The sequence below is a fragment of the Triticum aestivum genome, chromosome 3A, assembly GCF_018294505.1.
Source record: "Triticum aestivum cultivar Chinese Spring chromosome 3A, IWGSC CS RefSeq v2.1, whole genome shotgun sequence".
NCBI classification, from domain to species: Eukaryota; Viridiplantae; Streptophyta; class Magnoliopsida; order Poales; family Poaceae; genus Triticum; species Triticum aestivum.
The window spans coordinates 167,612,466-167,639,935 of record NC_057800.1 but is presented as its reverse complement, the minus strand read 5'-3'; the positions used below and the strand labels follow the sequence as shown (position 1 = coordinate 167,639,935).

General features: G+C 46.2%; 2 protein-coding genes across 7 annotated transcripts; both read left to right on the top strand.

Moving 5' to 3' along the window:
- Positions 1 to 11,543: 11,543 nt before the first annotated feature.
- LOC123060831 (exportin-2) lies at positions 11,544 to 17,794 on the top strand. Of its 2 annotated transcripts, XM_044483683.1 has the most exons (3): positions 11,544 to 13,246; positions 13,319 to 14,578; positions 17,415 to 17,794. In XM_044483683.1, exons 1-2 carry the CDS (start codon positions 11,633 to 11,635, stop codon positions 14,576 to 14,578), a joined length of 2,874 nt encoding a protein of 957 aa, XP_044339618.1. In that variant the 5' UTR covers positions 11,544 to 11,632; the 3' UTR covers positions 17,415 to 17,794. The 2 variants fall into 2 exon arrangements, with proteins under 2 accessions (XP_044339618.1, XP_044339617.1); XM_044483682.1 differs by having other exon boundaries at positions 11,546 to 14,578.
- A 436-nt stretch (positions 17,795 to 18,230) lies between these two features.
- On the top strand, positions 18,231 to 25,554 carry LOC123060829 (WPP domain-interacting tail-anchored protein 1). 5 transcript variants are annotated; one of them, XM_044483678.1, is made up of 6 exons: positions 18,231 to 18,553; positions 18,628 to 19,179; positions 21,249 to 21,765; positions 21,841 to 22,997; positions 24,595 to 24,759; positions 25,061 to 25,554. In XM_044483678.1, the coding sequence occupies exons 3-6, from the start codon at positions 21,270 to 21,272 to the stop codon at positions 25,262 to 25,264; spliced, it is 2,022 nt and encodes a 673-aa protein (XP_044339613.1). In that variant the 5' UTR covers positions 18,231 to 18,553; positions 18,628 to 19,179; positions 21,249 to 21,269; the 3' UTR covers positions 25,265 to 25,554. The 5 variants fall into 5 exon arrangements, with proteins under 5 accessions (XP_044339613.1, XP_044339611.1, XP_044339614.1 ...); XM_044483676.1 differs by having other exon boundaries at positions 18,628 to 19,191; XM_044483679.1 differs by lacking the exons at positions 18,231 to 18,553; positions 18,628 to 19,179 and adding an exon at positions 19,849 to 19,938.
- The last annotated feature ends 1,916 nt before the right edge of the window (positions 25,555 to 27,470 follow it).

Sequence of the window (27,470 nt, the reverse complement as noted above, 5' to 3'; positions counted from 1 at the left end):
CCCATGAGCTACTACGGGTACTAGTAAGGTACACATCAATTACATGTATATCATATATACCTTTTGTTTTGCCGGCCTTCTTGTCCGCTAAGTATTTGCGGCAGTTCCGCTTCCAGTGACCACTTCCCTTGCAATAAAAGCACTCAGTCTCAGGCTTGGGTCCATTCTTTGGCTTCTTCCCAGTAGCTTGTTTGCCGGGCGCGGCAACTCCTTTGCCGTCCTTCTTGAAGTTCTTTTTACCCTTGCCCTTCTTGAACTTAGTGGTTTTATTCACCATCAACACTTGATGTTCCTTCTTGACTTCCACCTCTGCTGATTTCAGCATTGAAAATACCTCAGGAATGGTCTTTTCCATCCCCTGCATATTGAAGTTCATCACAAAGCTCTTGTAGCTTGGTGGAAGCGACTGGAGGATTCTGTCAATGACCGCATCATCCGGGAGATTAACTCCCAGCTGAGTCAAGCGGTTATGTAACCCAAACATAGTGAGTATGTGCTCACTGACAGAACTATTTTCCTCCATCTTATAGCTGAAGAATTTGTCGGAGACTTCATATCTCTCGACCCGGGCATGAGCTTGGAAAACCATTTTCAGCTCTTCGAACATCTCGTATGCTCCATGTCTCTCAAAACGCTTTTGGAGCCCCGGCTCTAGGCTGTAAAGCATGCCGCACTGAACGAGGGAGTAGTCATCGGAACGTGTCTGCCAAGCGTTCATAACGTCTTGGTTCTGTGGGACGGGTGGATCACCTAGCGGTGCTTGTAGGACATAATCTTTCTTGGCAGCTATGAGGATGATCCTCAGGTTTCGGACCCAGTCCGTATAGTTGCTGCCATCGTCTTTCAGCTTGGTTTTCTCTAGGAACGCGTTGAAGTTGAGGACTACGTTGGCCATTTGATCTACAAGACATATTGTAAAGATTTTAGACTAAGTTCATGATAATTAAGTCCATCTAATCAATTTATTCAATAAACTCCCACTTAGATAGACATCCCTCTTCTAGTCATCTAAGTATAACATGATCCGAGTCAACTAGGCCGTGTCCGATCATCACGTGAGACGGACTAGTCAACGTCGGTGAACATCTTCATGTTGATCGTATCTTCTATACGACTCATGCTCGACCTTTCGGTCTTCTGTGTTCCGAGGCCATGTCTATACACATGTTAGGCTCGTCAAGTCAACCTAAGTGTTTGCATGTGTAAATCTGTCTTACACCCGTTGTATGTGAACGTTTTGAATCAAACACCCGATCATCACGTGGTGCATTGAAACAACGAACTGTCGCAACGGTGCACAGTTAGGGGGAACACTTTCTTGAAATTATTATGAGGGATCATCTTATTTACTACCGTCGTTCTAAGTAAACAAGATGCAAAACATGATGAACATCAAATGCAATCAAATAATAATAGTGACATGAGATGGCCAATATCACATAGCTCCTTTGATCTCCATCTTGGGGCTCCATGATCATCTTGTCACCGGCTTGACACCATGATCTCCATCATCATGATCCCCATCATCGTGTCTCCATGAAGTTGCTCGCCAACTATTACTTCTACTACTATGGCTAACGCGTTTAGCAATAAAGTAAAGTAATTTACATGGCGTTTCTCAATGACACGCAGGTCATACAAAAAATAAAGACAACTCCTATGGCTCCTGCCGGTTGTCATACTCATCGACATGCAAGTCGTGATTCCTATTACAAAAGCATGAACATCTCATACATCACATATAGATCATTCATCATTCATCACAACTTTGGCCATATCATATCACAAAGCACTTGCTGCAAAAACAAGTTAGACGTCCTCTAATTGTTGTTGCAAGTTTTACGTGGCTGAAGTAGGGTTCTAGCAAGAACGTTTTCTTACCTACGTGAAAGCCACAACGTGATTTGTCAACTTCTATTTACCCTTCATAAGGACCCTTTTCATCAAATCCGCTCCAACTAAAGTAGGAGAGACAGACACCCGCCAGCCACCTTATGCAACTAGTGCATGTTAGTCGGTGGAACCGGTCTCACGTAAGCGTACGTGTAAGGTTGGTCCGGGCCGCTTCATCCCACAATACCGTTGAAGCAAGATAAGACTAGTAACGGCAAGAAAGTTGACAACATCTATGCCCACAACAAATTGTGTTCTACTCGCGCAAGAAGAACTACGCATAGACCTAGCTCTGATACCACTGTTGGGGAATGTTGCAGAAAACAAAAATTTTCCTATGGTTTCACCAAGATCCATCTAGGAGTTCATCTAGCAACGAGTGTTTAGATATATCTACGTACCTTGTAGATCGCGAGCGGAAGCGTTCAAAGAACGGGGATGAGGGAGTCGTACTCGACGTGATTCGAATCACTGAAGATCCTAGCACCGAACGGACGACACCTCCGCGTTCAACACACGTACGGAACAGCCACGTCTCCTCCTTCTTGATCCAGCAAGGGGGAAGGAGAGGTTGAGGGAGATGGCTCCAGCAGCAGCACGACGGCGTGGTGATGGTGGAGCTGCAGTACTCCGGCAGGGCTTCGCCAAGCACTATGGAGGAGGAGGAGGTGTTGGAGAGGGAGAAGGAGGCAACCAAAGGCGTGGATGAAAAGCCCTCCTTCCCCCACTATATATAGGAGGGCCAAGGGGGGGGGCGCCGGCCCTAGGAGATCCAATCTCCTAGGGGGTGCGGCCAAGGGGGAGGAATCCTTCCTCCCCAAGGCACCTAGGAGGTGCCTTCCCCTCCTAGGACTCTTCCTCCTTGAAACCCTAGGCACATGGGCCTATTGGGGCTGGTGCCCTTGGCCCATGTAGGCCAAGGCGCACCCCCTACAGCCCATGTGCCCCCCCGGGACAGGTGGCCCCACCTGGTGGACCCCCGGGACCCTTCCGGTGGTCCCGGTACAATACCGATAACCCCGAAACTTGTCCCGATGGCGAAAACATCACTTCCTATATATAATTCTTTACCTCCGGACCATTCTGGAACTCCTCGTGACGTCTGGGATCTCATCCGGGACTCCGAACAACATTCAGGTTACTGCATATACGTATCCCTACAACCCTAGCGTCACCGAACCTTAAGGGTGTAGACCCTACGGGTTCGGGAGATATGTAGACATGACCGAGACGACTCTCCGGTCAATAACCAACAGCGGGATCTGGATACCCATGTTGGCTCCCACATACTCCACGATGATCTCATCGGATGAACCACGATGTCGAGGATTCAAGCAACCCCGTATACAATTCCCTTTGTCAATCGATATGTTACTTGCCCGAGATTCGATCGTCGGTATCCCAATACCTTGTTCAATCTCGTTACCGGCAAGTGACTTTACTTGTACCGTAATGCATGATCCCGTGACCAGACACTTGGTCACTTTGAGCTCATAATGATGATGCATTACCGAGTGGGCCCAGTGATACCCCTCCGTCATACGGAGTGACAAATCCCAGTCTTGATCCGTGTCAACCCAACAGACACTTTCGGAGATACCCATAGTCTACCTTTATAGTCACCCAGTTACGTTGTGACGTTTGGTATACCCAAAGCACTCCTACGGTATCCGGGAGTTACACGATCTCATGGTCTAAGGAAAAGATACTTTGACATTGGAAAAACTCTAGCAAACGAACTATACGATCTTTAAGCTATGTTTAGGATAGGGTCTTGTCCATCACATCATTCTCCTAATGATGTGATCTCGTCATCAATGACATCCAATGTCCATAGTCAGGAAACCATGACTATCTGTTGATCAACGAGCTAGTCAACTAGAGGCTTACTAGGGACATGTTGGTTTCTATTATTCACACATGTATTACGATTTCCGGATAATACAATTATAGCATGAATAAATACAATTATCATGAACAAGGAAATATAATAATAATGCTTTTATTATTGCCTCTAGGGCATATTTCCAACAGCAGCAACCCATCAGGTCGTAAGCGCAGTGCTCGTCGTCGAATGAGAAACGGACGGACACAAATTCCCCCTTCAAAAGCCGGTCTACTATGTGTCAACTGTCTTTACTCTGTGCAAGTCACGGTACCCGCATTATCAAAAGATTGCGTACGCGGTATTTATGGCATCCCGGAAGCTGCGACACTACTTTCAAGAGTGTTCAATAACAGTAGCCTCGGAAGTGCCACTTAATGATATTATAAACAACCGCGACGCGACGGGCCGGATTGCAAAATGGGCCATTGAGCTCCTCCCGTTCGACATAACTTACAAGCCACGACGAGCTATCAAGTCGCAAGTTTTGGCCAACTTCGTCGCAGAATGGATGGAGGCCGAACTCCCTAAAGAGTACGTCACATATTCAAACTGGGTCATGCACTTCGACGGCTTCAAAATGTTGGCAGGTCTAGGGGCTGGCGTCGTTTTGACGTCCCCCACAGGAGACACAGTTCAATACGTACTCCAGATAATGTACACAGACTCCAACAATGTAGCCGAATATGAGGCCCTTTTACATGGTCTCCGGATGGCAGTATCCATGGGCATTCAACACCTAGAGGTGCGCGGGGACTCGAACCTCGCAATATCCCAAATAAATGGAGACTTTGATGCCAAGGATCCAAAAATGGCAGCTTATCGCAATGCCGTCCTAAAAATGTCAGCTCGGTTCGAAGGGCTCGAATTTCACCATATAGCCCGGGAAAATAATCAGGCGGCAGATGTCCTGGCAAGCATCGGCGCAAAACGCGATGTAGTCCCCCCCAACATCTTCTTGGAAAGGCTGTTCAAGCCATCCGTAGTATGGGAAGGGGAACCCGGCAATAACAGCCCGGACCCAGCCGCACTGCCCGACACCGAACACTCTGACATAATTGGAGGCTCTGCCAATGAAATAACACCTTCAGCCCACGTAATAATGGCCGTCATCGCCCCGTGGACAGAACCATTCCTCGCCTACCTTACTAGGCAGGAACTCCCCGAGGACCAAAATGAGGCACGCTGCATAGTGCGGCGATCTAAAGCCTATAAAGTCCATGAGGGAGGGCTTTATAAGAAAAGCACTACCGGTGTCCTTCAAAGGTGCATCTTCGAAGAGGAAGGGCGGAACCTCCTGGCTGAAATTCATGCCGGACTCGGCGGTCATCACGCTGCAGCTCGGTCCCTTGTAAGCAAGGCCTTCCGTACAGGCTTTTATTGGCCGACGGCCCGGGCAGACGCCCAGGACTTAGTCCAACGATGCGTCGGTTGCCAGCTTTTTGCAAACCAAAGCCATATGCTACCCACCGCCCTCCAAACTATCCCCATCACTTGGCCCTTCACGGTCTAGGGGCTTGACATGGTTGGACCCCTTAAAGGCGGAACCCACAAGAAAAAATACTTACTGGTCATGGTGGATAAGTTCACCAAATGGATAGAAGCCAAGCCTGTTAAGACGGCCGAATCCGGACCGGTGATAGACTTTATATCCGGGGTTGTACACCATTACGGCGTCCCCCACAGCATCATCACTGATAACGGCACGAACTTTACGGCCGACGAGGTAAAACTCTAGTGCAAAAACATGGGCATCAAGCTCGATTATGCTTCCGTCTATCACCCACAAACTAACGGCCAGGTCGAACATGCAAATGGTCTTATCATGAGCGACATCAAACCCAGATTAGTGCGGTCCCTTAAGAAATCTAATACACACTGGGTAGAGGAGCTCGACTCCGTACTCTGGGGGCTGTGGACCACGCTGAATCGCACCACCGGATACACACCATTCTTTATGGTGTACGGCGCAGAGGCAGTTTTGCCCTGCGACATAATTCATGACTCACCTCGAGTGCGCATGTACGAAGAAAGAGAAGCCGAGCTCGATCGGCAGGACAGTTTGGACGCCCTGGAGGAAGAGTGTGATGTGGCAAAAGCCCGTTCCGCATTCTATCAACAGCAGGCTCGAAGATACCAAAGCAGAGAAGTACGGGTCAGAAATTACAACGTTGGCGAATTAGTTCTACGCCTGCCGGATAAGAAAAAGGACAAACTCAAGCCCAAGTGGGAAGGTCCCTTCATAATTGACCAAGTCCTAACTGGTGGAGCATACCGCCTGCGAGATGCATCGGATAACCGACTCGAGCCAAACCCATGGAACGCAGCCCGTCTCCGAAGATTCTATGCCTAGCGCCGGACTCTGTGTTTGTCTCTTTCCTCTGTCCATTTTTTATATACTTTTTGTCTTACATTTCTCTCCTTCTTCTTCTTCTTCTTCTCTCTCTCTCTCTCCCTCTCTTATAGCCTTTAAAGGCTCATAAAGTGATGCGCTATCCGCGCTCATTAAACTTGGGGGCTTCTTTAAACAGAAGCTTATTTATACGGGATTCATGCCCAACACATGTGTCACACTTCCGCATGTACCTTTTATTCACCATTATATGCATCGGTATGACTTAAGTTTTGGCCAAGCCGGGTTGCCTGGCTCCTGTGCTTACCCCTACGTTCCCGATTGTTTGGCTAGGTGGTAAAGGGAGCACCTCTGCGATTGTTACTGCCGGGTTAGCCGGATGTGTATCTCAGACTGGGTGAAGCCGAAAGCTAGCATTCTTAAGGGAATATTTGGTTGGTGAACTAAAGATGATCTTTTTTTCACTTATTTATCGACATGCCCCCAGATATTTTTCCTGTGTCTCTTTTCGCAGAATGGACATGCACTTTAGGGCATGCCTCCCAGGGAAAGGAACCCCTAACGGAACTATTCTTCCTGGAAGATGTTTCTTACTAACCATGTAATATAACATAACTAGTTGGGCACTTATCTGTTCAAGCACTAATGACCCCTACGCCTGGTCTCCATGCATACCCCGGTTCTTATATAACCGCGAGGGTATTCGGGCACACTCCGGACCGTCAGGTCCCGAGGTTGAAGCTAAAAGGTCGGCCATGACAAACGATCTACAATCCGGCTAGAAGGCATTACACATGTCAATTAAAATTACATAGTCAATCTGACTGATTGTATTCCTCTTCAATACCATCTAACAGGCTGTCTAGCTTACAGTCCTGTTGGGAATACTCTGCGGCCAATTCTACTTGGCCGTATACTAAGCTCACAAGGATCTCCTTCCCATCGGGCCCCACGGGTCCAACCTCGGCCATGTGGTTTGGGTCAGCCTTCATGTACCGCGTCTTCACCATGGCCCAGGCCTCCCTGGCGCCTTGACGGCAGGCCGGCATCTTCCACAATCGGAAGCGTCGCCGCGCTCCCTTCAGCTTCTCTACAAGCTCTCCAAGGCCTTCGGGCATGGAGACGGATGGCCACAAGGCCTGGGCAACGCCTTGCATCACCTGCCGAACTCGCTCGTGCAGTTGTGAGAGCTCGGGAAGAAGGTCACCCGTAGAACCGGGCATTTCCTCTGCAGGACGACCTGTTAGCATACCTACAGACATTACTCTGTTAGTCGACTTCCTCGCCGCACTCTTTTTTCAAAGTTCATTTAAGCACTTACTAAATATGTCGCGTCGAAGCCGCTGATTCTCCTTAACGGAGTCCAATAGTTGGGCACGAACGTCCTTCAGTTCAACGCCCAGCTTGGTGTTGGCATCTTGGAGATCGTTCTTCTCCCGCCTCACCTTTGTCAGCACACTCTCACCAGCCTTCAGCTGGCATAGGAGTTGCTGCTTTTCCGGATTTAATTCGGCGCCATCTGCAATTTCATTTGACAGATTTGCACCCACGCCGCACTTCGCAAAATACCCATCTTTCGAAGCGTATATTACCAGAGGGGGTCTCCTTGGGCTCCCCTGCCGCGGCTAGTGCGGCCTCAAGTTGGGCTTTGCACTCTTCCAGCTCCTGGGACAGTAGGGTATTCTTTTCTGTAAGAACCTGCATAACAAATGATTCTTAAATCAGTTATTCTAACTGTTTCAAGTCTCGGGGGCTACCGGTATATATATAATTACCAAAATTTCCTTACCCGTATGTCTTTTACATACTGCTCTGTGGCTCTGGCTAGACCATTTTGAGCGTCACGGAGGTACGCATCTCCCGAATTGAAGGCATCCAATGCCTCTTGGGAGAAACAAGCGTCGCGAAGAACTGTCCGGCGACGCCTGTGGTTCATGGCACTCTCCACCTCGGAATTGGTGGCAGACAGCCTGTCCGCATCCTCTGTCGGAGGAGCGTCCGGTGCGCGCCTTGGGTTCGCCTCCGCTTCCGGACCAGGCTTTGGAGCCTGGCTGGTGGAGGCGCGATTGGCAACCTCTCCGGATATAGTCCGGCGAGGTCTCTTCGTCCTGAAGAGAGCACGAGCGTTAATATGCCTTGAAGGAATAACACCTGGGAATAAAATGGCACGCTATACCTTTGCGCCGGCGTCTTAGTCCGGACCGCACTTCTTTTCAGCCCGTGGGGCCTTGCCGCCCCTCGTTGGCTAGTCGCCACAGGCTCGGCCTCCCATCTCAAGGACCTCCATTGCAAAACACGGTTGTCATACAGCAATCGAAAACACGCGAGGATAGATCCCTTTTCAAAGTACTGGGACTTCGGTCTCAGTTACCTGTGAGGCTGGGAGTAGCCCTGGGTAATCGGCCGTAATGGCCACCAAGGCGTTGTCCTTGCTCAATTGATGAAACACCCCACAATCAGCTCCACAGATAAGTCCGGATCCTCTTGAGAGGCCGGGTCGAGGGACCGTCTCGGATCCTCGGGTTGTGGAGGAGGGCTGTTTATTTCTTTAACAGCCTTGCGCAGTTCCTGCGTTGAAGTCGTTAGACTGAATATTTAACGATGGGAATATAAAACGGATGGGCAAGTAGAAGTGTCCACTTACCCAACTTGGGGGATTGTACATAGAAAATCCACCCTGTGGGTTGACGCGGAGAAATTCCTCCTCTTCTCCCTTATACAAAGTGGACAAGATCTTTATTAGAGGGGCAGCCGAATCCGGCCCCTTACGGCCGTGGCGGGTGGCGTCGTCCTCCCCGTTGAAGTCCCACATGGGGTGGCCTCTATACTGGAGCGGCTGCACCCCTCGCATGATGCATGCGGCCATGACCCCGATCATGGTCAGTCCGGAATGAGCTAACAATCTTATCCGGCCCATCAGGTAAAGAACGTCCTTGTCGCTTTCCCTCTGAGGGCTCCGTGGACGCCAGCTTAGGCGCTTCTTTAGGGGAGCACTGTCGAACTCAGGGAGGCCGATCCGGACAGGATCCGGCAGCGGGACGTCTTGTATATAAAACCATTCTGAAGGCCAGTCCTCGGACGCCTTCTTTGGGGTTCCGGATAGATATCCGGTCCCGGCGATGCGCCACACTTCGGCTCCGCCCACTTGATATATTGACCCCTTCTAAGAACGGGGCACAAGGCAGAATAGCCTTTTGCACAGCGCGAAATGAGCCTCGCAGCCCAAAAACAGCTCGCAAAGGGCTACGAAGCCCGCGATATGCAATATGGAGGCAGGCGTGAGGTTGTGCAGCTGGAGGCCATAGAACTCCAGGAGCCCCCGGAGAAACGGATGAATTGGAAAGCCGAGCCCTCTTATTAAGTAAGGGACAAGGCATACCCGCTCTCCTTTGGAGGGATTGGGGGCGCTCTCCGCTTGCTCTCCGCCATTATAGGTGGCAAGTCCGGCTCGAACCGGGACCATATAGGCCGGGGGGAGAAATCCCTTGGTCTGGAGCGTCACTAGCTCGCTGTGCGGGATGGAGCATCTCTCCCAATCTCCAGGCTGAGGGCTGGAAGGGCTAGAGGAGGAGCTGCGGCGGCGGCCATGATAGAATGGACCTCTGTCGGATACGCTCTGATGAATACTCGCGGAGGGAAGAAGGTGTGGTTTGGATCTAAATCCTCGTCCCCTTAAATAGGCGGCTCATTCACGTGGCTAGGGGTGTAAATATAAAAACACCCTGACTTTTCGTATTCATTTGACACGTGGAAGACGACCATTATTGGGCGTAGAAGCCAAGGAGCGCTACATTTACAAGAAACCGGACACTATTCAACAGGTACACGGAATTTGGAGGAGAACCCGCCTTGCGATGCCGAAGACAATTTGCGCGCCGGACTCGTCGTCATTGAAGCCTGGTTCGGGGGCTACTGAGGGAGTCCTGGATTAGGGGGTGTCCGGATAGCCGGACTATACCTTCGGCCGGACTCCTGGACTATGAAGATACAAGATTGAAGACTTCGTCCCGTGTCCGGAAGGGACTTTCCTTCGCGTGGAAGGCAAGCTTGGCGGTATGGATATGTAGATCTCCTACCATTGTAACCGACTATGTGTAACCCTAGCCCTCACTGGTGTCTATATAAACCGGAGGGGTTTTAGTCCGTAGGAACAACAATCATACCATAGGCTAGCTTCTAGAGTTTAGCCTCTCTGATCTCGTGGTAGATCTACTCTTGTACTACCCATATCATCAATATTAATCAAGCAGGACATAGGGTTTTACGTCAATCGAGAGGGCCTGAACCTGGGTAGAAACATCGTGTCCCTCGTCTCCTGTTACCATCTGCCTAGACGCACAGTTTGGAACCCCCTACCCGAGATCCGCCGGTTTTGACACCGACACCGAGCTCCCCTATCTTGCTCCAAATTTGCATGGCTCCAAAATTTGTTTATCCATTCAGCTTGGTAGGCGGTACGAACAGAAAATATACCATTTCTATTTAAGTCCCATGCAATGAAATAACAAAAGCATCAAAGTTCAGTGGTATTTGCATTATTCTCTGGGTATCAACTGAATTAAACACATCTAGTATGAGTTGTGCATCTCAACAGTGCAAAATACAGATCAATGAGCTCAATTACTTCTGTAAAAAATGTTTTACCCCGTGGAGTACTTACCTTCCTATCTGGGCTTGAGGGGATCCAAGGATTAGACCAAATGTTAACTTTTTTGCCTTGGTATTTCCACCAGCAAATATAACCTTTGGGCTCGAGGGGATAATGTATCATTGATCCTCATTAACATTGGATGATCCTCATTAACTTTTTCAGCTCGAGGTTATCTAGGCTCGAGGGGATCCAACCCTTTAAATGTTGCATGATCCTACCCCCAATAATGGCTAAAACAGTCACTACGGTCTGCCCCGCCATTGCGGGAAGACCTAAATATTCATCAGAAAGGGCTTGGGGTGCAACATTCAAATGTTGGCAAATCTCAACTTTGGAGGTAACATTTTTTATAGCTTTTTTTAGGGGTGATAACTGATAACATTAGTATTTTTGGACCGAAGAAGATTTTTTTTTTAGGGGTTGGACCGAAGAAGATGCTCCCATGGCGAGGCTCAGCGTTCCCTGACGCTCTCTGGTGTGTCAGCCATTATTCTGGGCCAATCCTTTTCTCTGGTCATCTGGGCCAATACTTTGCCGGACTACCTCAGCTCGCCCTTTTCTTTTTCTTAGAGAAACCAGGCTAACAGGCCCTACCTCCTCACGGCCCAATTTCAACACCGACCCTCCCGTCGTCCCCCCTTTCCATTTTTCCCTGCGTTCGATCGAACAGCACTCCTCCTCACCCTAATAAAAAAGTACAGCGCCTGCGCCCCTCTCTTCCTCTCTCCCCTACCGACCCCGTTCCCCTCTTCCCCACGAGAGAGATTTTCAAAAACCCTACCTCGCCGCTCCACCCCCGTCCCCCCGATCCCCCCACCCAAAACCCTAGCCGCCCCAGATCGCGGCGATAATGGAGGTGCCGCCGGAGATGCTCGACACCCTAGCGGGCTGGTTCGCGCAGACGCTCTCCCCCGACGCCGCCGCCCGCCGCGCCGCCGAGCAGAGCCTCGCCGCCGCGGCCGCCACCCCGGGCTTCGCGCTCGCGCTCCTCGGCCTCGCCTCCTCCCCGCGCCACGACCTCCAGGCCCGCCTCGCCGCCTCCGTCCACTTCAAGAACCTCCTCCGCCGCCGCTGGCCCAAGCCCGCCGACGACGCCGACGACGCCGACCACCTCCCGCCCAACGACTGCGTCATCATCAAGACGCACATCCTCCAGCTCCTACTCACCGCCCCGCCGCTCATCCAGTCGCAGCTCTCCGAAGCCCTCGCCGCCGCCGCGGCCTCCGACTTCCCTGCCAGATGGGAGTCGCTCCTCCCGTCCATCGTCTCCTCGCTCGGTAACGCCCTCTCGGCGGGGGACGTCCCCGCCACCAACTCCCTCCTCGCCGCTGCGTTCTCCCTCTTCTCCCGCTTCCGCAACGTCTTCGACAGCAACACCCTCCGCATCGACCTCAAGTACTGCCTAGACACTTTTGCGGCGCCCCTCCTCGAGGTCTTCCTCTCCACCTCTCGCCGCCTCCAGGCCTCTGCAGCCGCCGCAAGCCCACTTGAACTCCGCCCCGTATTTGAGTGCCTTCGTCTGTGCTGCGAGATCTTCTACTCGCTCAACTCTGTGGACCTGCCGGAGTTCTTCGAGGATCACATGCGTGAGTGGATGACAGAGTTCCGTGCATTCCTCACCACCTCCTACCCTCCGCCTGTAGAGGCAGATGGTGCTCCAGATGCGCTCCGAGCTGCTGTCTGTGATAACCTGCAGCTGTACATGGAGAAGTATGAGGAAGAGTTCAGGGCATATTTGAAGGAGTTTGTTGAGGCCGTGTGGGGGCTCCTCATGGCGCCGACAGTCTCGCTGTCCCGTGGTCAGCTTGCCGTGACTGCGATAAGGTTCTTGACAACAGTCGCCGAGAGTGTTCACCATGCTTTGTTCGGGACTCCTGATGCAATGAAACAGATATGTGACAGCGTTGTTGTGCCTAACCTGCGACTGCGGGACGAGGATGAGGAGTTGTTTGAGGGGAACTGGGTGGAATATGTCAGGCGTGATGCAGAGGGAAGTGATACCGATACACTGAGGCGTGCTGCGTGCCGCTTGCTGCGTGGGCTAGCCGCGAACTACCGGGAACAGGTGGCTGTACTTGTATCAGCGCAGGTCCAGCAGATGTTGGCTGCATATGCCGCTGACAGGGCAAACAACTGGAAGGAGAAGGATGCTGCGATATATCTTGTTATTGCTCTTATGCAGAAGCCTGGTGCCACAGGTGGTGGGACACCTGTGGTTGACATGGAGAGCTTCTTTGCATCTGTGATTGTGCCCGAGCTGCAGGCCCCTGATTGGGAATCTGAGCCAATGCTGAAGGCAACAGTCCTCAGGTTCTTGAAGGAGTTCAAGGATCAGATACCCAAAGCCACCGCACTGGCTCTGCTTCCAAGTGTTACAAGGTTCCTGACGCACGAGTCCAATGTTGTCCATTCCTATGCTGCGATCTTTATCGAGAACCTGCTGATCATCAAGGATGTTGTCCAGGTACCAGGGGTCAATGTAGTGACAAGAGCTTCACGCTATGTGGCTACTGATATCAACTCTTTTGCCCCGCAGATTATTCAGAGCCTGTCCAAGGCGTTAGGTTATCCTGATTCTTATGAGAACCCCTATCTGATGAAGTGCCTGATGAGAGTACTTGGGATCGCAACTATCGCTGGCCAAGTTGTTCATGAGATAACCGCTCGTCTTGTGGGCATTCTGATGGAAGTGTGCAATAACCCCAAGAACCCTGACTTTAATCATTACTTGTTTGAAGCTCTGGCAGCAGTGATTGGCAAGGCTGGTGAACAAGACCCAGCATTGGTACCTTTGTTTGAGGCAAGCCTCTTCCCAGTACTCCAGAGGATATTAGTTGAGGACATCTCAGAGTTCTGGCCATATTCTTTTCAGATATTCGCACAGCTTGTCAATTTGAGCCGACCACCTCTCTCGCAGAATTACATGCAGCTGTTTGGTGTCTTGCTCAGCAATGCTACTTGGGATCGACCACCATGTGTTCCTGCCTTGGTTCGCTTGCTGCGAGCATTCCTTCGGAAAATTCCAAATGAGCTTAACCAAGAAGGTAGGCTGCCAAATATCTTAGTGATATTCCGTAGTCTAGTTTCACGCAGCAGCACGGAAGATTCTGCATTCTACATGCTTAACACGCTAGTGGAAAATGTTGGTTTGGACATTATCAATCCACACATAAGTGAGATATGGAGTGCTCTCTTTACTCGCTTACAGACTAGGCAAGCAGTGAAGTTTGTGAATTCTCTTGTGGTGGTCATGTCCTTGGTGTCAGTCAAGTATGGGCCAGGTGTTCTTGTCAGTTCTGTTGATACGATTCAGCCGAATCTCTTCACCACAATTCTTCAGCGTTTTTGGATTCCCAATCTCAAGTTGATCAAAGGTTCTCTTGAAATCAAGCTTACAGCAGTTGCCTCAACAAAGTTGCTTTGTGAGTCCGCGGTGCTGCTGGATGCTGCTGCAGCCCAAACGTGGGGTAAATTGCTTGATAGCATTGTCACACTGTTGTCTAGAACGGAGCAAGATGGAGTACAACAAGAGCAAAATGACGGAGCTGATGCGGTGGATAATCAGAAGACATCAGGTTATTCTGTCTCATTTGTACGCCTTCAGTATGCTGGGAAGAGTGAAGATGATCTGTTGAAAGACATAAATGATCCAAAGCAGTTTCTGGTGACATCCTTGGCCTCACTTTCTGCACAGTCTCCTGGAAGGTTTGGTCCTGTCATTGAGCAGCATGTGGACCCAGCAAACAAAAGTGCTCTTCTTCAGCTTTGTGCTGCCTATAATGCCAACATTGTCTAGGTAAATAACTTGTTCCTTTCCGTTCTTTTTTTCCTTGAGATAGTAATACATTTTCATACATGTCCTCAAAATCTGGAAGATGAAAGTCATTCGTTGGTACAAGTTTGTTTGCTGTGTTCCCTCCTTGTCATATAAAACATGCCATTTGCTTAGCAATTATGGATAGAATTGTTGATCTTGTCTTGTATGGTTTGGTTCAAGCACTTGTATTCATGAAGAAAATTTATACGAGCTTGCGGTTTAAATACCCTTGTATGGTTTGGTTTAAGCACTTGTGTTTATGAAAAAAAATACACTAGCTTGCACGTGGTTAAACATTCAGGTCAAAAATACACCTGCTGCATGCCCAATTCCTTCAATTCAGTGTACTAGCGCTTGTAGCATGATAAAACATATTCTGTTTTCAAACTTCTGTGTTCAGTGTTTTAATTTCGAGTGCACTTGACCTGGAAATGGGAGGTATCATGATAGTCATGGTGATATAAACAGATTATTTTTCTGACTTCATTGTTCTGTGTTTTACTAGTTCCCAGTGAAACTTCTGTCCTCAGCAGTCTATAGCTAGAAGCTGCACATTAGATTTTTCACTCCATTTACATCCTACCAGATAGGAGCAGAGCGGTATATAGTGCCTTTTACTATCGATAAATCACGAGTGGACATGCAGCCACGCGAGGATGATATCTAGGACGTTAATAACTCAGAGATTCGTGCGGTTTGCATACCATAAATTATGTATAATTTCTTCATGCAACTCACAAAGATGGTATTAGGGGCGTATCTCAGAGAACAATAATTGCACCGGACCGACTAGGCTGACAAGAAGAGTTAATCTCTCATTTATTTGGAGCAATGTCCAACGGCAACCTGCACCACCACTCTGCATTTTCTATTCAACCCATCTCATCCCGTAGCTCCTCACTAATCCTCCTCCCATCCACTATCCAGCGAGCAGCTCCCCGTCTCCCTCATTTTCCTTGCATAGTTCTTACAGTCAGTTCATGTGCTCCACCTCCATACCTTACTGTTCATCAGCTCCTCTATCCCAATAGATCAGCCAAAGGAGGTCGCTCTTTTCCCCTAATCTGCTGTCCAAACATGCGGCCGATGATGAGTGCGGTGTGGTTCAGAACAACAGGGCACCTCCATGGCCATGTGAGGGGAGAGGGAGAAGCCCATGGTTGTTAGTCTAGCTAGACATGCATTAACAATGGTCGAGCTAAGCAAACAAAAATCAAATATAATCATAATCACATGAGTCCACAGGCGCATTGAGTGAACTATTAAGACGTTGCACCCCACTCCGGCTGCTCATTTAAATGAACACTTTCTACAATATTCATTAGACCCCCCTCCTGCATTTATGTATCAGTAGTTAAGACATTCATTTCGGCAAGAGGACAAACTGGTATTATGTACATACGTTGTATAGTCGCTCACCTATCTCTATGTATTGCCGCAGTAATCAATGAATCACTATATTAAGTGCTAATCGCATAGCAGCATCTGTCGGTCAGGATAACATCCTCGCGTGGCACCATGTCCCAAAAATTCACGTCCCTTTTACTACTTGCTCTTTAAGCTAGCTGGAACACAACAATGCATGGTCTAACTGGATTTCCCGCAGTAAGATAAGATCATAAGAATCATTCGTTCATATATTCATATGTGTTCAGATGCTTCTTTCCAAACAAAGAAAAATGTGTTCAGATGCATGCCTTTAGTTCATGTTATTCATTTCATTTTTTTGGGACAGAAAAGTAGTAATGTAATGCACCTATCTCCAGATGAGATATCAGATAGATAGATTTATGTGTCAGATAGTTCTGTCTGACTATTTGTGGTAATAAGTATTGGTGTTAAGTAGAATCTCCATGTGTGTGGTGATGCTAAGGATAGATTTTAACGGATCAGGAGGAGTATGCAAAACTTTTCCTGAGAAGGGTTTTGGATGGGTATTGAGCTGTTGACTATTTAACTTATACATGCTTTGTTAATTCATGCTACACCAACAATAGACATGCCCTAGTTTCTGAAGTACTATCTGATAAGATCTTCAAAAAAACCTCGCTTTCATGAAAAGAATGCTGCAGTTATTGCTTAATTAGGAAGAGCAATCCAATTGCTTGCTGGAAGAAATTTTCTACAATAGGTGTTCATCTTTCTTCAGCTGCCATAGTAAAAAATGGGGTACTTTTCTTACCATGACTTAGAAACTTATTTCCCAATACTGGTTGGTAAAAGTTCGGCTCTTGCAACACCCTCCCGTGACCAGCACAGCCAAAAGCAGATGCTCTATGCCACATTTCTGAGTTCGAATTGGACCATGGAAGCCTTGCATATTTGCCTTTGTTGTTGTCCTGATATTCTCTCTGCTGTCTTCTTTACCTTGCCAAGCTTGCTTGTTCTTTTCCTTGGCTACAATATTGCAGAGCACGTGAAGAATACACTGCCATTCCTTTATGCGTCTGTTTTTCAAGCTTACAGAAGCCCTAAGACTTCATAATACCAATTATTTTATAGCAGAAAATATGTTGTATTTTTGGTTACGCGAAGCATGGTTGGGGGGATATGATTTGTCTGGAACCTGGAACATCAGAAAGCTGTTGAATGTTATGATTTGATCTAGTTTGTTGATCACTTATTTGTTCCAAGCATCTCTTGTTTGCGGTGCCTTGTTTGGAATAACCTGATGTGTCATTTGCTCCAGAACAGTTCCTGTTTGAATTGTTTATATCCGCTTGTGTTGTGGACATGTGATTTGATTGTTTGGTTTTACACGCAAACATAGTTTTTGGTTCTCTAACCTTCATTCTCTGTCAAAACCAAATTTCAGGAGCCAAATGGTGTCGTTCTAAGGAATGCTTGGTTACCAGAGTTTTTTTGTCAGAGGATGATGAGTCTCTTGGTGTCATGTGTCCATGAAGCTGGTTCCTGGTTCGTCCATGTGTAGGTTGATGGTGTGATGGGAAAGAGAAGGTCGCCAAATCAAATCATATATAGAAACATGAACTTTGTGGAGAATCTGTCTATTTTGGTTTGAAATTTTTGTGTGTGTGGAAGAGTTCTCTTTTTCCCGGTGAGTGTACTGGTACTGGTCCCGAATGTTGTCAATGTTGTCTGTGTGTGTTGTTATTCCCGTGGGATCTGCTGTAATTCGGCATGGGAAATGGTATATTTGTTGGATGTTATTGGCAGCATCCACTGTTGGTGTAACCCTTTCACGAGTCTCAGTTTTGAAGGTTGCAACTTGCTGCAATGCTGTGTGCCCCTCAGTTGATGATTTGTATAGCATTGTGGTATGACTTGCGAGGTCCAAATGTTTTTTGATTTTTATGGCCTGTTTATAAAAGCGCGAATCATTCTCTGGTCAGAGCATGCACTAACGGTATGCGTCCATCTCATTAGAGTATCTATCTATTTAACAGATGCTGTATAAAGGGCAAGTGCCCAAATAACTGTTTTTTTAGGGCGTACGGGCCAAAAATAGTTTGATGTATCTTAGAATTGAATGCAAATTTTTAGTGCAGCTCCATATTTTTGCCCTCAAGTGCTGCATATTTGCAGCAGTCCAACCGGCTGCCGTGCGCAACCCAACTGCCATCTGGAAGTTTCTTGCCGCCTCTCCCCCGTGATCGTCGCCGGCGATATCTCCGCTGCGTGGCCTAACCATCAAATCCCACTAGATGGCTGCAACAGACTCGTCGATTTAGGATCTGATGTTCGCCTCGAATTGCATTGATTCCAGCCATTCGCAGCCCTTCCCCCACCTTTACCGCCGCGGCACCACCAGAACCGAGCCAGACCGCTTTTCCTTTGGAGCTTTTGGCTTTCAGACGACGCTGCGAGGGTGGAGATGCTGAGAAGACCACCCCGAGGCCACTTGTAGCCGGCGCGACGACCAACTGGCCCTGACGAGCAGCCGGTCGGATTTCTCCTCCCTACGCACTAGGTGTTCGACAAAAATCCTCAAAGGTAAAAGAAATGTGTTACTCGTTTTTTTTTTTTTGAAATATAGGAGTAGGTTAATTGAAAGTATTGTGTTGTAGATGGGTTCGTTCATATCCTTCCCGTGGGATGATTCCTCTCTAAAGAAGAATATGAGATGGACAAAGACGAGGACTTTGCTCTGATTACGATGATGTACATGCATAAGAACAAGAGAGGCATGGTGGTTCTGTTGTCGGCAGAGAGGCGATTCGTAGGTTGAGGAAAGATGGGCACAATAGACTGGTGCTCAACTATTTCAATCCCAATCTGATGTATCCAGAGCGATACTTTTGTTGTCGGTTTAGGATGTTTTTGAATTTATTCCTTCACATTACCAACTACGTGAAGTAGCATGATCGGTTATTTGAGCAGAGGAGAAATTGCTCTGGAGATCTTGGACGTGCCACTATCCAAAAGGTGATAGCGGCATTATGCATGATGACATAGGGTGTTCAAACAGTTTTCTTTGATGATAACTTGGCAATGGGAGAGGACTTTAATCTTTTGTATGAAGAAATTTGCAAATGTGGTGATTGAAGTGTTTGAGCCGGAGTATTTGAGAGAACCCAATGCTCAGGACATTCAACAACTTCTGAAGATGAACAAAGCAAGTGAGTTTTCAGGTATACTTGGCAATTGATTGCATGCATTGGAAGTGAAAGAATTGCCCTACAACATGTCCGAGATAGTTTAAAGGACACAAGAAGGATGCCATCATCGTTCTTGAAGCCATGGCCGATCAGGAGACATAAATTTGATATGCATATTTTGGGATGGCTGAATCTTGCAATGACATTAAATTTTAACTCCTCAAATACGAGAAGTTAAAAATACCTAGCGAAGTCTCTATATTTAACTCCTTGTTTTTCCGACTAATTTGTCCATTCTTTATGGCACACATTTCGACAAACTGCACGAGATTTCATCAATCATTTGAATGATTCAAATGAACCTTACTATGCAACAAATCAACTACAAATATAGCCATATTTCATCCAACAATTCATACGTACTTCCTCCTTTCCATATTAGTTGATTTGGATGTATCTAGATACGGATGTATCTAACACTGAAACATGTCTAGATATATCCGTATCTAGATAAATCTGAGTCAGCTAATTTGGAACGGAGGGAGTATTAATCATGCATATACTTTATCCAAAAGTCATCAAATTGATCAAGTTTATCCAAAAGTCATCAAATAGATCAAGTTTATCCAAAAGTCATCAAATAGATCAAGTTCATCCAGTCCCACCCACGCGGGCCACGTCCGCGCCACATCACCCCCTCGTGCAACGCCCCACTCTCCAACGTTCCTCTTCCCACGGCGCCACATGGCCGCACCCGCACCCGACGAATCAGCGAAAACGGTAAACCCCTCCCCCTCCCATTCCGTTCGCAACAAATCCTCCGTTCCATTCCATTCCATTCCATTCCTCCGGGGATCGCGACGGCGACGCCGCATCATCGGCCGCCGCGGGACCTCCACGGCGACGCCGACGACACCGACCCGCTCGCCCCCCCCCCCCCCCCCCCCCCTCCCCACGCGTGCAGCAGAAGGTATCTAACCCCTCCCCTCCCGTCCCCTCACCCCTCGACCTCTCTCTCGCGCTCGACGGCCGCCGCGCCATGTGTCCGTGTGTATGCCCACTGCCCGTGCCCAGTCCTTGCCAAATCATTCGGCGCGCCATTTGGCCTCCGCGGGATCCTTGTCGCACCGAGCTTCTCGCGTGATTGTGATTCAGATAGGCATATCCAAACCCAGCCAGGAGTCAGCTAGGGATATGCACGTATGCCCACGATTCGGACCAGAGTGTCAGTGTACTCTATACAGGTGTGTGTAGGTTGATAAGATCGAGTCCAGACAAATTTTATCGAGATTTCTTCAAAATTAAGGCATATTTACTTGATACTTCGTCCACTCACAAATATTCCCTCCGTTTTTTTTACTCCGCATATTAGGTTTGTCTAAAGTCACTTTATATACTTTTAACAAGTTTATACAAAAATATATTAAATATACACCACAAAACTAATACCATTGGATTCATCATTGCATATATTTGCACATCATATAAATATGTTCCTGTAAATGTTCATATTGTGTTCTACAAACTTGGTAAAACTTTTTATAAACTTTGACTTCAGTCAAAGCTAATATGCGGAGTAAATAAAAAGTGAGAGAGTATAAGATGTTGTAACTTTTTTCTGAATCAGATGTATATAGAGTTATGTACACGTTTTAGTGTGTTTGCTCACTCATTTCAGTCTGTATGTAGTCCATATTGAAATATCCAAAACATCTTGTATTTGTGAATGGAGGGACTACCATCTTACTACTTGTTTCCAGAACCAAGTTTTTTCTTCTATAAGCTAAAGAGCCAAGCCGGACCAGTTATGTTATGGACCTAACAAGCCAGCTGGCCCGAGGCACAACGCGTAACCTATAATCAGCTCATTTTAGTCTACAGCAAAAAAAGAGAGCATAGTGTGAGTACTTTTAACCGCTCCTACCAAATAGTATGAATTTTTGGCAGTCCATTGGGGAGTTGATGCGCCGTGGTGGAGTTGCGGCTTTGCTTGCCTTGCTTCTATCCTAGTTCCCTCAAATATTTGAAGAAATGAAAGTCTTATTTATATATTTTTTCTTTACATGAGATGAACCCATATGTTATTGCAGGAGGCATAGAGAAGAGGGATCATGGACTTTCAGAGCACTCAGGGCAATTATTGTTTCCATGAAAATGTTCTGCTGCACGGAGATGGATCAAATGGAGCTGGAAACCCAGCCGATGTCATGTCTAGGGTGGACCTCGAAATTCAATTTGGCTCTGAGAAGTTACTGAATTTAGAGATGCTGGTGATGGAGGTAGCTGACCGAGCAAATGATATTGAACCTCTCATGCTGGACCCTGGGTCACTTTCGACTGAGTCGCTCGAGAATGCTTTCGAATTTGACCTATTGTACGGGATTCTAGATGCAGAAGTCAGGGAGTTGGAGAGGTTAATCAGTTATATTCAAATCGATATTGGAAACATCGAAAAGAAGCTTAACGGGGAAGAGTCAGAGGGCTGGTTGAAGGGTAAGCTACATGCTGCCATGGACTCCTTGAAGCAGATGCAGGAGGTGATAGCCACAATTAGAAGAGAGTTTGCAAACTTTGAAAAAGCCCTAGACCCTTCCCACCGTAAAGCTGGTATGTTCAAGCATTTTAGGCCATATTAGTGTGAGTGTTCACTCTACCCATATCCTGACCATTGCATTTTTACAGGAAATAGTGAAGGTGGTGCATATGAAAATGGACACGTTTCATCTCACACAACTATCCAGGCTGAGGGCCAAAGGAATGTTCTTCAGATGTTAGAACAGTCGATAGCAAATGAATTAGATCTTGAAAAGAAGCTAAGTGATTTGGGGGTTCTCGTGGAAGAGCTGAAAATGAAGCTGCATCATGTTGAACACGGGTCGTATTTCTTGGAGGAATCGGTTGAAGCGATTTCTGAAAGAATGTTTGCAGCAGAAAATGCTTCCGAGTTGTTTCTTGTAACGTCAAAGGAACTTGTTAACAGAATTAATACCATGCAGTACCAACTAAGTGCATCAGGTTGTAGGGAAAGTGATCTTAAAGCAAAGCTAGAGCAAAGCTTGGTGCAGTTAAATGCTTTGAATGGCTCACTGGAGATGATGCAAAATGGCGGTGAGGAGAATGCCAGCCAGGATTCCATGCAGAGGCAAAGGCTGTCGACCCCTGAGTTCTTCGCTTTACAGCATAAGGTTCAGAAACTGGAGGAGTGGCTGAGGGAATCTTGCTCCCAATTGCAGTTCGTAACAGTATCGACAGAAGGAAATGAAAAAGAGCAGAATATGTCACCATCTGAGATAAGCAGATTTAGGAATATAATCAATGATATTAAAGATGCTGTTTCCAAAGCAGAAAGTAGAACACAAAAGGCCGAAGCAAGGTGTGCAGAGCTCACTCACACTAATGTACAACTTAATGGGGAGCTAAATCATATGAAGACTCGGGGGTCAGATAAGGCAGGCTTATTGGAAATGGATCTTATGGAGACAGAAGCTCAGTTAGAGCATACAGTGGCATCAGTTGAGGCTATTAGTGAACATCAGAGCATGTTAAAGTCTTCAATCTCTGATATGCAACATGTGATTGAAGATCTGAAGGATAAGTATTTGAAAGCTGAAACCAGGGCTGAGAATGCTGAATCAAAATGTACATTGTTGACAGATACCAAGTTCGAGCTTAGTGAAGAGATATCATTTCTGAGAGGTCGAGTTGGAGGTCTAGAGAACTCGTTACGCCAAGCTAACCAACTAAAGCTGTCCACTGCAAAAGATATTGGTATTAAAACTAAGACCATCACTGACTTGGTTGCGAAACTTGCATTGGAAAGAGAACGCCTTCATCTGCAGGTATGCACGTTGTTATTATGGAAAGTTTACTTCTACTATTCTCTTTTAATGTGCATGCATGTACTTTGAATGCTGTGAATATACATGTCCGCAAAAAATATGTGCTTTCTGTATGGCATTGTACAGAATAAGCACTAGTTTGGTGTCGAATCAAGATATCATGCGTGGACTGAAATATTGCTTTGCCAGCATACAGCAGTAATTATTGTGGTAGTTCATCTCAAGCAGCTGAAAAACTACATGGTTGATCACGAAGCACGTGTTCGATTACAAGGATACAAATGTGTCCAATGCTTTGACTTGGTAAAGAGACCACGAAGCACGTGTTCAATTACAAGGATACAAATGTGTCCAATGCTTTGACTTGGTAAAGAGAACATAATATGATGAGCACTTCTTGAAGGGTAAAATCATTAACTAAAATCCAATAAAGGGATTTATACAAGGACGAACATTATGCATTTGCATGTCCCAACTCTATGTTGATATCATTTACTTGATACTCCCTCCGTTCCAAAATAAGTGTCTCAACTTTGTACTAACTTTAGTACAAAGTTGTACTAGAGTTGAGACACTTATTTTGGGACGGAGGGAGTATAACCTTTTTACTCTGCATATAAGAATTGTCTGAAGTCAAACTTCATAAAGTTTGACCATATTTGTATGAAAAAATATCAACATCTACCATGCTAAAGTTATATAATATGAAAACTTAAGTCATGCCGCATCTACTGATACTGATTTCACATTGTGAATGTTGGTATTTTTTTCTATAAAGTTGGTCAAACTTTACGAGGCTTGACTTTAGATAAATCTTATATGCGAACTAAAAAGGACGGGAGGGAGTATAACCTTTTTACTCTGCATATAAGAATTGTCTGAAGTCAAACTTCATAAAGTTTGACCATATTTGTATGAAAAAATATCAACATCTACCATGCTAAAGTTATATAATATGAAAACTTAAGTCATGCCGCATCTACTGATACTGATTTCACATTGTGAATGTTGGTATTTTTTTCTATAAAGTTGGTCAAACTTTACGAGGCTTGACTTTAGATAAATCTTATATGCGAACTAAAAAGGACGGGAGGGAGTATCTTACATGTTTTTAAAAAATTGTCCATAACCATTCGAGCTCATTTTTTAAGGGAATCATCGGTTTTCCCTCTACTATAGAGTTATAACCTACTTACAATTTTGGTTGGCATCTGTTTATGCAAGCATGTCCGTGGCATAAAGTATATTATATACTCCCTCCGTTCATTTTTATAAGTCGTTTCAGACAACTAAAATTGAGCTGTTTTGTACACTGTCTGAAATGCTACAACGCCTTATAAAAGTGAACAGAGGGAGTAGTATCTTCTTTTTACAGTTTGTAACTCTACAAGTTATCGTGTGGCTTTCCCATCCCTTTGTGTAGCCTTCCCTGGCATCAGACATCACAATGGACCTAACTTTATCAATGTTTTTCTTTGGGAATTGTTCCTCGATATTAACCTACTTACAGTTTGGCTTGCTCTGATGTTTATGTATATGAGCTACGATAATTAGTGTATTTTGAACCAGCTCTCTCTCTGATGTCTGTTCTTTACAGATTGTCACGCTAACAAGGAAGAACAGGATGTTGACTCAAAAATGCAAAGAGAATGTCAATGAAGGCACCTTGTTAAGCAAAAAGGTTACTGCTAATGAAGGTGAACTCAGGCCGACTGGTGTAATAGAGGAAGTACTTCTGGATTCTTCATCAATGCAGACAAAGGTCAGTTCTTCTTCGGATGTCTTGCTTTTGTCGTGAAAATCGTAGAAGCAGCAAATTTCTTGGCTTTCCCACTTCTGTTGATATCATGATATGGACAATTGTTTGCATCATGAGAAGGCATTTGTTGTAGGAAATGACTCAAACCCTGAACTTCCTATCCCTGGCTCCTAGTCTTTAGACCTTTTTACTCTTTGAACATTTGGCTAATACAGTATGATCAATATGTTGAGCCTCAAACTGTGATACCTGTACCCTTGCCAAAAAAGAAGGGCAAAAGCTGACATATTTCTTGTATGGTTAGGTGAAGGCTGACGCTCTTATTGGAGAGAAGGAAGCTGGGATTACTGCTGTGCTTGATGATGAATCTTGCACTCTTGAGACCGTGCGTTCTATTGAGCCAACACTCCTGAACTGGAAGTACATTTTCGTGGCATTCCTTTTCTTGTTGGCTGCCGCTCTTGTGCACCTACAACTAACGTACCCTGTATTACCAGGTAGTATGTAATAGGTCCCGTCTTGTAATGATGCAGAAATGGCCATCCTATTTCTGTCCCGCATTTGTCGTACGGGTAGCCAATCTTAGTAGTAGCCACCGTCTCAAGTGCTGATCCCGCCGTTACACGAATTATGCAGCAAGCTTTCCGATCTTTATCTGGAGGGGAAGGCATACTGTCTGACTACAGAGTTGAATCTGCGCATCTAATCTTTAGCACTACGGTTTCTTGATCTTTGAATTCTAAACCGATTCATATATGGATACCTCTTCTGATTTTATGTGAAAAGTTTTCTTGCTCTCATGTGGATCATCCCTTGTTCATATAGTATCGGAAAAGGAAGGAAACCCCTCTTTTGGTAGGGTTTCGGCTGAATTTGGAGCATTTCTCTTGATTTTGTCCACAAACAAACCCCATCAGCGTAGCCGCCCACCTTCGGTGCCACCCTTGTCGGACACACTGGTGCGCCGACGCCTCCTCTTCCTCACCACTCCATGCGGCACCAGATCACCAGCTGGTGTTGCCACTCTCGTGTCTTGCTGTTCTGAGCCACCACTCTTCCTCCGCTCCTGTAAAATTGACCAGGCCTCCCTCCAGTTGCCTCTCTCCGATCTAGAGTCCAGACCAGGAGTAGTCGAGCAGGAGGACTGGGACGCGAGGCGGTCACCTCCGATTAAACATTTTTTCACTACTGATTGGTGTATTTTTTTAATAGAATACATATTATTTTGTTGCTTAAAAAACTGACAACCGAATTGGTGAACCAGTGGTCAAACCGGTAAAAACCTAAACCGACAACCTTGCCCGGTTTGATTTTTTAAACTATGCTACCAAGTACCAACTGATGCATCCCAGAATAATCTGCTTGCAACCCCCACCATAAGCAAATTTTGCTTCATAGAAAAATGAAATGCCTCAGTCACAAGAAAATGAGATATAGACAGTCAGAGTATATTTTACAATACAATTAAGAAACAATATAGCCCTGATTCTGCTTCCCTTATTAAATGTCGCCAGGCCTCACATGCTGAAGAAATTCCACAAAGACAAAACACTAATGATTTACCCGCAGGCAGAAAACTAAAAAAAAATCGGTTTTCAATTTGTTGCACCGTACTTAGAATGATCTGTTCTACATCGCACATGTGTTATTTAACTCTTTGTCGTAAATAAATCGTGGTTCGTTCAAAACTTCAAGCATGATCTACAAGAAACATGAAATGGACGGCATTGGTAATGGTCTTTGTCGCTCTATACAAAAACAAGACAAGCATTTCTATATGCAAGGACAATAATAGCAACTACAGCGGATGTAAACATATTATAAATAAACCTATTGCACCAACGAATCTTGCTAAAACGAACCTACACCTCCCTTCCTTCCTATAAAACCCGAACAAAACAAAACAAGTCCAACCAATTAAACATGAAAAAAAGACCTGCATGCAATAAAAATAAAATTGAAGTATTTATTCAAAATATAAATGAGGCTTGCCACGGGCACGGTGTGCGCCCCGCATATTCGGCGCTAGTTTTTACTACATTTGGACCATGACATTCAGTTGTAGCAAAAAATTGCAACTTGCATACTGTAAAGTTGGAGGCCAGGCCACTGAAAGCCGAGGTTTGTCGATGGATGATGTATGGTCTGTAAGATTTTGAGCCTGCCCCTTTCTTAAAGTCGTGGGATGACTTACATATTTTCGTTAGATATTCCTTGAAGCCACACGGTGCTTGAACCTTGAAGAACTGTATTTTAGATAGATCTTTTTAGAAGATAAATTGTATTTTATATGAAAGGCACTCAGTGCCACACCAACTGTATTTTTGAAGCATGTATGCTAGTAGTTGAAGTAGGAATGAGTAATGGTGCTGTATGCTAGTAGTTGAAGTAGGAATGAGTAATGGTGTGCTGCACGCCTGCACCAGCATGCATTTGCCTCATGTTATTTTGAGATCGTTGTATGGTACTGCCATTTCTCTCGGACTAGAGCCCTGCACTTAGCTTTCCTATGGGTTTGCCCTTCAGTTTGAGGGCTATCTGTGGAAAATCATATGACTCATTTATTTTATAATTGCTCATATAGAAACGGGAGCTTAACTCCTCGGGACACTGCCACAACCCTTAAATGTCAGGAGGCACCAAGAACAATGTTCTCGTCACAAAATCATCGGAACGATTCCAAGATACCCACATGATCCTAAAAAAAAATCGTG

Coding starts and splice junctions, on each gene's coding strand:
- LOC123060831 (XM_044483682.1), top strand. CDS start 11,633: ATGGAGGTGCCGCCGGAGATGCTCGACACCCTAGCGGGCTGGTTCGCG.
- LOC123060829 (XM_044483678.1), top strand. CDS start 21,270: ATGGACTTTCAGAGCACTCAGGGCAATTATTGTTTCCATGAAAATGTT. Junction 22,998..24,594: donor GAGAACGCCTTCATCTGCAG/GTATGCACGTTG, acceptor TGTTCTTTACAG/ATTGTCACGCTAACAAGGAA. Junction 24,760..25,060: donor CTTCATCAATGCAGACAAAG/GTCAGTTCTTCT, acceptor TTGTATGGTTAG/GTGAAGGCTGACGCTCTTAT.